At 36.0% G+C, this 12,341-nt stretch overlaps 1 protein-coding gene across 1 annotated transcript in view; it reads left to right on the top strand.

The window, feature by feature from the left end:
* Positions 1 to 12,341, top strand: part of DYNC1LI1 (dynein cytoplasmic 1 light intermediate chain 1) — a 42,523-nt gene that overhangs the window by 26,868 nt on the left and 3,314 nt on the right. Inside the window, exons 5-12 of the mRNA XM_024743474.1 lie at positions 1,382 to 1,551; positions 3,840 to 3,933; positions 6,452 to 6,587; positions 7,171 to 7,282; positions 9,024 to 9,083; positions 9,210 to 9,254; positions 9,917 to 10,037; positions 10,971 to 11,126. Coding sequence (XP_024599242.1) covers positions 1,382 to 1,551; positions 3,840 to 3,933; positions 6,452 to 6,587; positions 7,171 to 7,282; positions 9,024 to 9,083; positions 9,210 to 9,254; positions 9,917 to 10,037; positions 10,971 to 11,126 — 894 coding nt within the window. The remainder of the gene's footprint in view (positions 1 to 1,381; positions 1,552 to 3,839; positions 3,934 to 6,451; positions 6,588 to 7,170; positions 7,283 to 9,023; positions 9,084 to 9,209; positions 9,255 to 9,916; positions 10,038 to 10,970; positions 11,127 to 12,341) is intronic.

Raw genomic sequence — 12,341 nt, 5'->3', positions numbered from 1 at the left:
GGAGTACTTCCCAGAACTTCTGCTGCCAGTGTCCTTGTCCCCACAGTGAGCCACAGCCACCCCCGGCCTCTGCAGGAGACCCTCCAACACTAGCAGGTAGGTCTGATTCAGTCTCCTATGGGGTCACTGCTCCTTCCCCTGGGTCCTGATGCGCACACTACTTTGTGTGTGCCCTCCAAGAGTGGAGTCTCTGTTTCCGCCAGTCCTTCGAAGTCCTGCCATCAATTCCCACTAGGCTTCAAAGTCTGATTCTCTAGGAATTCCTCCTCCCATTGCTGGACCCCCAGGTTGGGAAGCCTCATGTGGGGCTCAGAACCTTCACTCCAGTGGGTGGACTTCTGTGGTATAAGTGTGCTCCAGTCTGTGAGTCACCCACCCAGCAGTTATGGGGTTTGATTTTACTGTGATTGGCCCCCTCCTACCGTCTCATTGTAGCTGCTTCTTTGTCTTTGGATGTGGGGTATCTTTTTTGGTGAGTTCCAGTGCCTTCCTGTCGATGATTGTACAGCAGCTAGTCGTGATTCTGGTGTTCTTGCAAGAGGGAGTGAGAGCACGTCCTTCTACTCTGCCATCTTGGTTCCTCTCCCACATTAACTTTTTTTTTTTTGCGGTACGCGGGCCTCTCACTGTTGTGGCCTCTCCCATTGCGGAGCACAGGCTCCAGACCCGCAGGCTCAACGGCCATGGCTCACGGGCCCAGCCGCTCTGCGGCATGTGGGATCTTCCCGGACCGGGGCACGAACCCGCATCCCCTGCATTGGCAGGCGGACTCTCAACCACTGCGCCACCAGGGAAGCCCCCACATTAACTTTTTTTGAGTAAAGGTTTTGACAATTTTGCAAACGATTTCTAAAAACTTACTAGTATTGATAATATCTCCCTAGTTTTTATGGGGGTTATAGGGTAAACATGGCTCAAGATTGCACCTAGGTAAAGAGGGGGAGACCTGAATAAAGGGTTTTGAGAAAGGAAGTTAATATTAGAAAGCCATCTGGAACTGTCTTTTAGATTGTGGAAACCTTCCCCCCCACCACGTATTTATTTTTTCTTCTATCCTTTCAGTGCTGTTTGTGAATTAGAGAGGGTAGAGGGACAGAGCTCAGTTGTGACTTGCCCACAGTAATTTGCACAGATTGAACCAGTCCTGCATTGAACCCCACTCTTTGGAGCCACTCAGTGTTTTATTCTGCCTCTTGATAATTAATGTGGGTCCAGAGTTTCTGTACTGTCTTTGAATTGGATTTCTCAAAACCTTTTTGTTTCTTACACAAGACTAAGTGTGAACTCTAGTAACATATGTATTTAGACGGCAGAAAAGCTACCTGCTGAAATAAAAAGCCATTTCTAAACTATGTATTAAATTATTTACTTTGATTTTCAGTGATTAGAGACTTTCAAGAATATGTAGAGCCAGGAGAAGATTTCCCAGCTTCTCCTCAGAGAAGAACTACCGCATCGCAGGAAGACAAAGACGACAGTGTGGTTTTACCTCTGGGTGCAGATACACTTACACAGAACTTGGGCATTCCAGTACTAGTAGTTTGCACAAAGGTTAGTTTGCTTCCTACAGATTCTACTACTGATACTAACCAAGGATGAACAACTGTTTTATTTTCTAGGCTCCTTTTGGAGTTGACACATTAGTTTTCCTAGGTAACTTTTCTTAATAAGTAGATATAATAGTTTATAATATTGAATGATATTCACATGTTTGTTTTGTGAACTTAATCATAGTTTTCTTTGAAAGAAAATGTTACTTCAGATATTCTAAAATTTGTGATCAAATTTCATTTTCCTAATTCCAGTTAGACTTCAAATTGTATAGTCAGTTTAGTGGAGATAGTTACAGGTAAGATGAAAACTATCAATTTTATAAAATAAAATATTTTTCCACAGTAAGTTTTATATACTAATATCTTGATATTAGAAAATGTACTTAAAATAAAATAGACTTAATTTTAAAGATGTATCAATACTCATTATGTAAAGTTGATATGCAGTTATCAAAGGCCTTTTATTTAAGAGATTCTGGTAGGATTACTATTATAAAAATTCTGTTAATTTAGTTCTGTCACTGTATACACTTTATAATACAATCAAATTTCCTTTAAAAAATAATTTAAAGTTCATCTTCTCCCCATTTGGTCCTAAGTAGTATGTCTTTACTGTGTAAGCCATGGAATAGTTAAGATAATTACAGAACATATGAACGCTTTTGAGATCTAAAATTATTATGTCTTTTGTAATGTAAAATTTTCACATCTGAGTGAAGGAGGGTGTGGAATTTGTTCACCTTTGGAATAAAAATGATAAAAAATTTTAAATATAGCTTAAGTTTTACTTTAAACACTACAAAAATTATCAATAACAAAGGAATGTGGGGGGAGCATTTAAAATAATTAAGTCAAAGTCTATTGTCTGCTTTTCAAATGGTGAGTCAGGTGTAGTTAATTCTTACTTATATCTTTTGCATAAAACTGTGCTTAAACTCTTACAATAGAATCCTTTTGTCTGTGGTTTGTTTGGGTTTTATTTTGTTTGGCAAAGAGCTGTTTATTGGCAGATATTTTCCTGTTTTTACACCACAACTTGCCTTATAAAAAGCTCTTTATTTTTCAAAGAAAAAATGTCAAGCTTTAAGGGGACCTGAATCAGTATCAAATGAGTCATAGATTCATAAAATTTTCAAGCCAAAAGAGATCATCTACAGTATTTCACAGAATCTAAGACACCGTCAGTTCTGCTTCAGTTTAAGAGCTTTTAAAGTGTGTGGGGGGATGGGGGAATGTGTGTCTCAGGATAGATGAAGAATGGTTGTTCAACTCAGTTTAAAGACGCTTGAAATTGAGACAGAGAGACTAGGTTTCTTGCCAGATCCTCATATTTCAGTTAAAAATGTTTTTAAAAGTTTACTAAACTGTCATGCTTCACCAAAAATGTCATAAGTCAACAATATAATAAGTATTTTTAATACTTTGAAATAATTACTCTCAGTGTTCTATAACATAGACAGTATGCTATATCATGTTTAAGGAGACTGTCCTATGTTATATATATGCATAACAAAAAATTACATATCAAAAAAAATGACATGAAATTTGCCCCCAAACTAATATTAGGTATGATGGACATTGTTTATTTTTAAATTTCATAACCTTCAATTCACAAAAGTTTTGATGAAGTTATTTGGATATCATGATGTTTGAACATGCCTTAATTTTTTTCCTAACATTTTTTTTTTGTAGCAAGCAGAATTCAGAATTGTTTCATTGATTGTACAGGTGACATTTCAGAAATAGCCTGTAATTCCCCTTTTTTGCTGTTGGTGAAATTGAAGTGAGAGTGAATAAAAGCACCAGAAAAGAAATAAAGGTCAATTAAGAGCTATCAAATAAGCAGAGGAACAAAGGGGAAATAGTGAGAGGTGCAGACTCCCTGGATATACAGAGTGCTTTATAGAACTAGAATAGATTTTAGATCTTAAAAACTTTGTTCTAGGACATAAGTCGTTGAGTTAGCAAGTATGACCGCCCATTATAAGCTTGTCCTGTTATTCTTCATTCCTTTATGTACTAAAACTTCCTCTTTGGTGTTCTCATCGCATTCAATATATCATAGAAATCGGAGCTTTTTAAAGAAATAAAAGTATTCATTAGTCTTACGACTCCAACTAAAAGTCTCTAGACATATAGGAGTGATTAGTATTCTAGGTTCTACTGATCTGTCACTGTATCAGAGCGGTAGTTTTGTGATATTCCCTCACCCAGCATTGAACTGGTTAAATCATTATATTATTATTTAATGTTAATATTGTTTTTAAAATTATTTTAACTCATTAGTGTGATGCCATTAGTGTGTTGGAGAAAGAACATGACTACAGAGATGAGCATTTCGATTTTATTCAGTCTCATATCCGGAAGTTTTGTTTACAGTGTATCCTTTTAATACATTGATTGGTGCAGTGTTCCTTAGCTGTTTGCTTGTTTATTTGTTTAAGTAAAGGAATAAATCGATGACTTCAGAAATTCCATAAACTTTTTTCCTCCTGCCTCTGGTTGGAAATTTCAATTCCCAAATCATTTATATCTAGGTATTTTGAGATATAAAAGCACGTATTGAAATATGTAACTTTGATTTGCTGTTTTTAAACTACTGTGATTAAGAAAAATAATGATCAGACTTATGTAGAAAATTCTAATGAGTTGGCATTGAAAACATTCTTGCAGAAAACTGGTATTCATTTCTTGGGGGTGGGTGGTAGGGAAAGATCAATATTTGGGTTTGTGTGTTCTTGTTTTTAATTTGTTTACTGTGTTATCTCCACTGTAGTCTAATGCAGTGGTTTTTAAATCTGGCTGTGCTCATCTAAGACTTACTGAATTGGAACATTCCAAGGGGAGGCTGGAGAATCTATGCTGAATTTTAAAAAAGCTTTTCTGGGTAATTCTGATGATCACAAGGTTAAAAAACCTAGCATAAGGAATCTTGTGTAGTCTACGTTGCAAGGATTATATGAGCCAGTGAATAACATTTACAACTAAACAAAGGATAAAATGAGTGAATGCTTTTAAGAGAATTTCGTGTTGAAAACTTCAGACAGCTTGAGAGCACCGAAGAGAGGTGTTCTCACTTGCCCCCTTGGATCAGATGTTTTGCATTTGCATTCACCAATCAAAGCTTTTGGGTCTGAAAAGTGAAGAAATGATAGATAGTAGGAGTAGACAGGAATAAGTAATGTACACATGTTTACAGTCTCTGTAGTTTTTCATCGTCATTAATGGACGTTTAATTTAAGGACCACTTGGCAAGAGCCTCGTTGAATAATGAATAAGATCACTTGACACTGGGAGTTTCCCTTTTCCCTTTTTCCTTCAGTACTTTGTCCTCCATGGCACTTTCTCTTCTCATGTCACATAATGGTTAGTTGGATTGAATTAAAGGACATTTGTCTGCAAAAGAAAACAAAAAGAAGTAATTGAAGTAGGTGTTGATAGCCTTTTTTGTTATCTTTGCAGATTAGAAAATTTGAGAACAAATAGTCTCTTTAAACATTTATTTAAAGCTACACTTGGAAATGTACATATAGAGATGTAATCAGGAAGGAGACTGTCCACTACAATAATTACAGACCTTTAGTAGAGCTGGTTGATTTTCAAAGAATACAAAACAAGAAATCACTTCAAGATAGTGAGAGGGGGGGCTGCCCTGGTGGCGCAGTGGTTAAGAATCCGCCTGCCAATGCAGGGGACACGGGTTCGAGCCCTGCCAGGAAGATCCCACATGCCGTGGAGCAACTAAGCCCATGCGCCACAACTGCTGAGCCTGCACTCTAGAGCCTGTGAGCCACAACTGCTGAAGCCCATGCGCATAGAGCCCATGTTCTGCAACAAGAGAGGCCACTGCAGTGAGAAGCCTGTGCACTGCAGTGAAGAGTAGCCCCCGGCTCACCGCAAGTAGAGAAAGCCTGTATGCAACAACAAAGACCCAACACAGCCAAAAATAAATAAATAAAAAAAAAAAAAAAAAAAAAAAAGATAGAGGGGTGTGTGTGTGTCAGTGAGGACAACAATTCAAAATCATCTGTATTTTAAAAATTAAAAAATTTTAATTGCATTGTAAATTTTCCAGCTGTGTAAATCTTCCAAATTATAAATTGGCTCTCGTGAGAAAGATCATTCATGAAAAGTTCACACAATTAAGCATTTACTTAAGATTATGATGTTTGTTTCTACCAAATTAAGTATTATGACAAGTAGTATTTAGCCAATACCATTTTAAGGTTCATAAGCCTTAGTTTGTTTCCTAGAAAATGCGAGTATCCTAATTCAGAAGTTAGACTATTCTCATCATTTCCTCTTGGCCTGAGTCACCATCTCTCTTGAGACCCAATGGCTAGTGCTAGCATTTTGGTCATGAAGTCTACTTTTGCCTTGGATTGTTCCTGAAAGCTTCCTGATGGTTCTTGATGGTTCATCTTCTCTGTTCAGTGGATCTCCTGAGCTTTCTCCCCAAAGTCTTAATTCCTGGACTAGTAAAAACTATAAGAGACACTAGTGCAAACCACTTTTGTTGAAAAGGCAAAACAGTTTTTGGTAAAAAATATCCCTCCTTCATGAAGTTTATGAAGGTTAAAGACAAAAATAAATTGCCTCTTCATATGCTTTAAATGTAGAGGTAGTAGTGGTGTCAGTTATTAAATTTACCTTTACTTTCTTGGCTAATGAGATTTTTTGCCCTCCTAAGTTAAATCACTTATGTAGAGATAGTTTTCTTTGCATCTTAGCCTGTATATAAGTATTTTATAGTTTTGAAAGTCTTGATTACCATGTAATTATACCTTTGGAAATTATTTTTGAAACCAATATGTATAAATGCTAAGCTGAGAACACAAAATTTTATGGTACCTGTTGATGGAGTTTGTCCAAAAATTTCTTTAACGGTGTTCATTCAGATGGTGCAGCACTTATTTACACTTCAGTAAAAGAAAACAAAAATATAGATTTAGTATATAAATACATTGTTCAGAAACTCTATGGATTTCCCTATAAGATTCCTGCTATTGTTGTGGAAAAAGATGCAGTATTTATGTAAGTATACTCTTAAATGTATTGTTTTATCATGTGTTGTTGCTCCAGTTCGATGGTGCGTCATCATCATCTCATTTTCATTTGAAGTGAGACCAGTAGACTTTTCCATGATGAGTAGGTGAGAATCTGTTCCTAGATTGTTTTATTTATAACCTGCCTTGATTTATTTATCTTTGCCTTTTAGTTTTACTGCTGGCCTGAACCCTTTTGAAAGGCTTGCTATTATAACTAAACTATCTATTGGGTGCATATATCAATGTATCTACTCACTAATTGGTTATGATACATAAAGGACCCAATGTATAATCTAGACATGCTTTGAAAAGTTATCTGAATAAATTGGGAGGTAAAAATAATTACCACCTTCTCCCCAAGAAACCTGAATGACAGTTTTAAAATCAGGAAGATTGATAATAATTTTAAGTAGAAATTAGTAAACTTGAGTATTATAATAAAACTGATTAATTTTCCATAATTGGTCAAATTTAACTTCATAAAAATATTCCCATTAATATGATCATGGATTGAATGAAAGAATGACTATATAAACGCTTGAGAATTTGTCATGTGCATTTCTTTCTAGTCCAGCAGGGTGGGATAATGATAAGAAGATAGGAATATTACATGAAAATTTTCAAATGTTAAAAGCAGAAGATAATTTTGAAGACATCATAACTAAACCACCTGTCCGAAAGGTAACAGTTTTAGTATATAGTCTTAATATTTAGGCTTTTAAACTGAGGGGGAAGCCCATAATTTTAAGATTGTAGGTAGAAAGGTAAGGGGGGTCCTTTTCTATCAAGTTGTGTACTTTACAACCTAGAGCTCAACCAAAAGCCGAGAATACCTTGTTAGAATAATTGTATTGGCTTCTGTCTGTCTAGGCAGATCTTGCATCTTCATGGTCATTAGTTATTCATACTAGCCCACGGCTGTCCAGGGGCTGCCAGGTTCCTAGATTTAATTTTAGTCTGTACTGTTACATGTCATTCTTATAACTATTAAATCTCGTTTCAGAAGGTATTCTTCTTTTATATATATTGATTTTGCTAAGCAGTGTATGGTGTTTTATGGTTAGATAGTATAGATGCTTATGAAAAGTTGTATAAAAATGAGTGTTTGCATGTAGTACTTCTCACTGGCTAATTTGAACGTGTTTTGGGAAAAAGTAATTTTGATTTAACATATAATAAAGTTCTTAATTAAGAACCCAAATATTTACATTGAGTAGTTAGAAATAAGAAAAGTAATGTCAAATGAAAAATCAGTTGGTGTGTTACTTGGTTTGGATGTCTGTTAAAAGAAATGCACACATCAAAAAAAAAAACCCAATTTTTCCCATTCTCTCTTTTACCAGCAAAATTGTGCTCTAAGTTGTCTTTTATTCATTTTGCAAATATTTATTGAGCCACTGTTTAGGCACTAGGTGCTGAATAGGAGGGTGATGCAGTAGTGAATCAGTATATATGCCACCTCTCAAGTGGTGATCAGTGCTATGGACATGAAGCCGAGTGAGGGAAGGGTGAATGAGAGGACCGAGGTGGGGAGGGCTGCAGTTTTAGAAATGATGAGGGCATGTCTCTGATGAGAGGGGAGAATGTTGAAGGCACAGGGAGCAGGAAGTGCACATGCCCTGAGGCAGGAGTGTGTGAGGGGGCCAGAGAGGCTGGAGAAGAGCCCCAGAGGACCAGAGTGGTAGGAGAGAAAGGCCTCATCATTAGGCTGCAGTCAGGACTTTGGATTTCATGCTGAGTGGGATGGAAAGTGATGGGGGTGGGGGGGCGAGTTTGAGCACAGGAGTGATATAATCTGACCTAACCTTTCAAAGGATCGCTCTGGCTACTGGGTGGAAAAATAGACTATGGCATGCCTTGTACAGAAATAGGAGGAGCAGGAGACATTTGCAACTCCTTTTTTTTCTTATTATTCAGCCGGTAGAAGAGGCATTATGTTTTTATTTCAGGGAAACCAGGGACAAGTTGATTTTCACTCAGCTGGGATGTTATTGGCCCTTTTAAAACACCTAACTGTTGCTTAGCAGATTTTATAAGCATGACTGATATGCCTGTGGCTCTCAGGTTGTGCTGTCTAATACAGTAGCTACTAGTCACATACAGCTTTTAAATATAAATTAAGTACAACTAAATAAAATTAAAAATTCAGTTTCTCAGTTACAGTAGCCACATTTCAGCTGCTCAGTAGCTACAGGCTAACGTATTGCACAGCACAGATATAGAATATTTATATTATTGCAGATAGGTATCGGACAACTCTGCTTAGGGCCTTGGGGAGGGCAGCTCACCCATGTAAATATGGTTTAGGTAATGTTCATATTCTTGGTGTTTTTTAAAAAAACTATTCTAATCTAGAGAGTAAGTTGTGAATGGCATTAACATAATATATGAGACTTGCTCATTTATGCGTTGCTCATTTCAGTTTGTGCATGAGAAGGAAATTGTGGCAGAAGATGACCAAGTGTTTCTTATGAAGCTACAGGTATGAAATTACATCAGAAATAGACTTAGTATGATTAATGGTTAAATTATTCTTGTACATATTTTCTTTAAAAATACAGCAATACATGCCTGAGTATCTAACCTAGAGTTTTTGTGTGTTTTTCAGTCCCTTTTAGCAAAGCAACCACCAACTGCAGCTGGAAGGCCTGTGGTCAGTATTACAGATTTTGACAAAATTATTAAAATGCAGTGCATATTGTTTTAGTTCTTTTTTTCTTAATTATATACCTGTCTCAAATGGGTATGCTTTGATATAAACTTGAATTAAGGATTCTCCTGGAATTTGTGAGATTTTAAAAGATGAAACTTCACTCCCTTTTAGAATATTGAAATCATAAATATCTAGTTTGCAACGTTTGTCCCACATGAGTTACTGTGCCAAACCATTTGTATGTGCTATTTTATAAATCCTCACAACAGCCAGATGAGGCAGGTCCCCCATTTTGCTGGTGGGGAGATGGAGGCTTTGGAGGACATCATGGCTTGCCGGAGGTTTTACAGCTGGTGGGATGGGATGCAAGTCCAGATTGGAGTCCAGATCTGACTCCCAAGCTTATACTCATAACCACACCTCATATTCAATATGTTCTTCTTTTTCCGTTGAAGGGAAAGTTAGTATTCTAAAATGCAGTGGGTCTCTGGTATTCTAATAATGAGGGCACAATTGCTAAACACTTCTGCCCAGGGCTTGCAGCGTAAAGGGACCAGTAGAAGATATGGGGGACAGTTGCAAAGTAGTTTCTTTTTGTGATAATTTCTGTGAAGTTGAAAGTTTCAGGGTTCTGTAATTATGGCTTTCCTATTTTTACGTAGGATGCCTCGCCAAGAGTCCCAGGAGGCTCCCCTCGAACACCAAACAGATCTGTGTCGTCCAATGTTGCCAGCGTGTCACCCATCCCTGCTGGGTCAAAAAAAATTGATCCAAACATGAAAGGTACATTTCTCTCTTTCTTAGAGAAAGCAACACAATACATTTAACAATAGAAATCTACCTAGAGTCATTCCACATTTTGCTTTAGCTATTTTCATTTTTATTCAATAGCTTCTAATCTTTGTGTCTGTCAATACAATCTCATAGTTAATCAGACTGTGAACCATTTTACGGTGTAGTCTTAACATATCATCTCTGTGCTGTGAGCTTTATGAAAGCTTTGTGTTATATTTAATCATTCTGCTATGGTAGGTCATTGAAGAAATTCATGTTTTTCCTATAATGGGTTATCTGCAGTTAACATAAAGGAAAAAACTATATGCGTTATAGTTATTTCTATAGGAATAATTGCCATAAGTGGGATTAGTAGGTGAGAGTTTGTACCTTTTTATGCCTTTTGGTGATGTTTCTCAAATGGATTTTTCAATTTACATGTCATCAACATTGAGTGTTGCAGTTTGCCCACAACCTAATCAGCATTCTCTAAGTACTAACTAATAAGAGCTTTCCCCCCTAGTATTTCCTTTCTGTTTGTATTTTTCTTCTGTGAATTGTTTATTGCTATCCTTTGCCCATTAATATCTTAGAACTCCTACTGGTTTTCATATAGTATTGGGTAACTTTTTGTAATACTTGAAGCAAATATTTCTCAAGTTATATTTTTGAAGAATGCCTTTCAAAAGAGAGATATATTTGCATCTAACAATCTGTTTTAAATGCCTTTTAAAAATAACTCTCTAATTTTTTAATAATTATCTTATGCTCTTAACACTCATATTTTGTTTTATATATGAGTAGATTAGAGAAGTTACCCAGCCTCAAAAGATTAAACTTGAATTTGGAACGTTTTCTGTGTATAATTCTACAATAATAATTTATAGAAAAGTTGAATGCTTTGAGTACAAGTTTTTTATCTTAACCTTTTTTTTTTTGTAGCTGGAGCTACAAGTGAAGGTGTCCTGGCAAATTTCTTCAATAGTTTGCTGAGTAAAAAGACTGGTTCCCCAGGAGGCCCTGGTGTTGGTGGTGGTAGCCCTGGAGGTGGGGCTGGAGGTGGAAGCAGTGGTTTACCACCATCTGCCAAAAAGTCAGGTATAGTTACCTGGAGCTTTTTTTTTTTAAACAGCTTTATTGAGATATAATTTACATACCATGAACTTTGCTCATTTAAAGTGTACAATTCAAAGTTTTAGTATATTTACAGACATACGTAAACCATTACCGTAATCTAATTTTAGAACATTTTCTTCTTACTAAAAAGAAACATCCAACCTATTAGCAGTTATCCTTGCCTAACGCCGAGCCTATTAGCAGTTATTCTTCCCTCCCCTGAAGTCCTCCTAGGCAACAAACAGTGTTTTCTGTCTCTTTGTATTTGCCTATCTGGAGATTTCATATAAATGGAGTCATATAGTATATGCCTTCTTTAAAATAATGTTTCCGAGGTTCATCCATGTTGTAGCATATGTATCAATATTTTGTTTTTTTTTTACTGCTGAAAAAATTCCATTGTATAGATATGCATACATATTTTATTTATCCATTTATCAGTTGATGGACATATGTTTTCATTTCTCCTGGGTATATATCTAGGAGTGGAATTGCTGGGTCATGTGGTAACTCTATGTTTAAATTTTTAAAGAACCGCCAAAGTGTTTTCCAAAATGCTATACCATTCTACATTCCCACCAGCAGTTTATGAGGGCCCCAGTTTTTCTCCATCCCTTCCAACAGTTGTTATTGTTCATCTTTGTGTTTTAGTTGTTTTGTTTTTTTTTGGTTTTGCTTAACCAAGTCCAAAATGTCTCTCTATTTGTGTGTGTGTGTGTGTTTTAATTGAAATATAATTGATTTACAATATATTAGTTTCAGGTGTACAACATAGTGATTTGATATTTTTATACATTATAAAATGATCACCACTTGTCCATCTTTTTGGTTAGAGCCATCATTTTGGCTGTGAAGTTGTATCTCATTGTGGTTTTGATTTGCATTTCCCTGATAGTAAATTATGTTGAGAATCTTTTCATGTGTTTAATAACCATTTGTATATCTTCTTTGGTGAAATGTCTATTCAAATCCTTTGCCCATTTTAAAATCGGGTTATTTCTCTTATTGTTGAGTTCTAAGTGTTTTTTATATATTCTCTTTACTAGACCCTTATCAGATATAGAATTTGCAAATGTTTTCTCCCCCTGTGTTGGTTATCCCTTCACTTTCTTGAGTGTCCTATGAAGCACAAAAGTTTTGAATTTTGATGAAGTCTTTTCCTTTTGTTGTTTTTTTTTTTTTTTTTTTTTTTTTTTT

The sequence above is a fragment of the Neophocaena asiaeorientalis genome, unplaced genomic scaffold (genome assembly GCF_003031525.2).
Source record: "Neophocaena asiaeorientalis asiaeorientalis breed wild unplaced genomic scaffold, Neophocaena_asiaeorientalis_V1.1 scaffold332, whole genome shotgun sequence".
Lineage (NCBI taxonomy): Eukaryota > Metazoa > Chordata > Mammalia > Artiodactyla > Phocoenidae > Neophocaena > Neophocaena asiaeorientalis.
The sequence above is the reverse complement of the archived record's forward strand: the minus strand, read 5'-3'. Positions and strand labels throughout refer to the sequence as shown.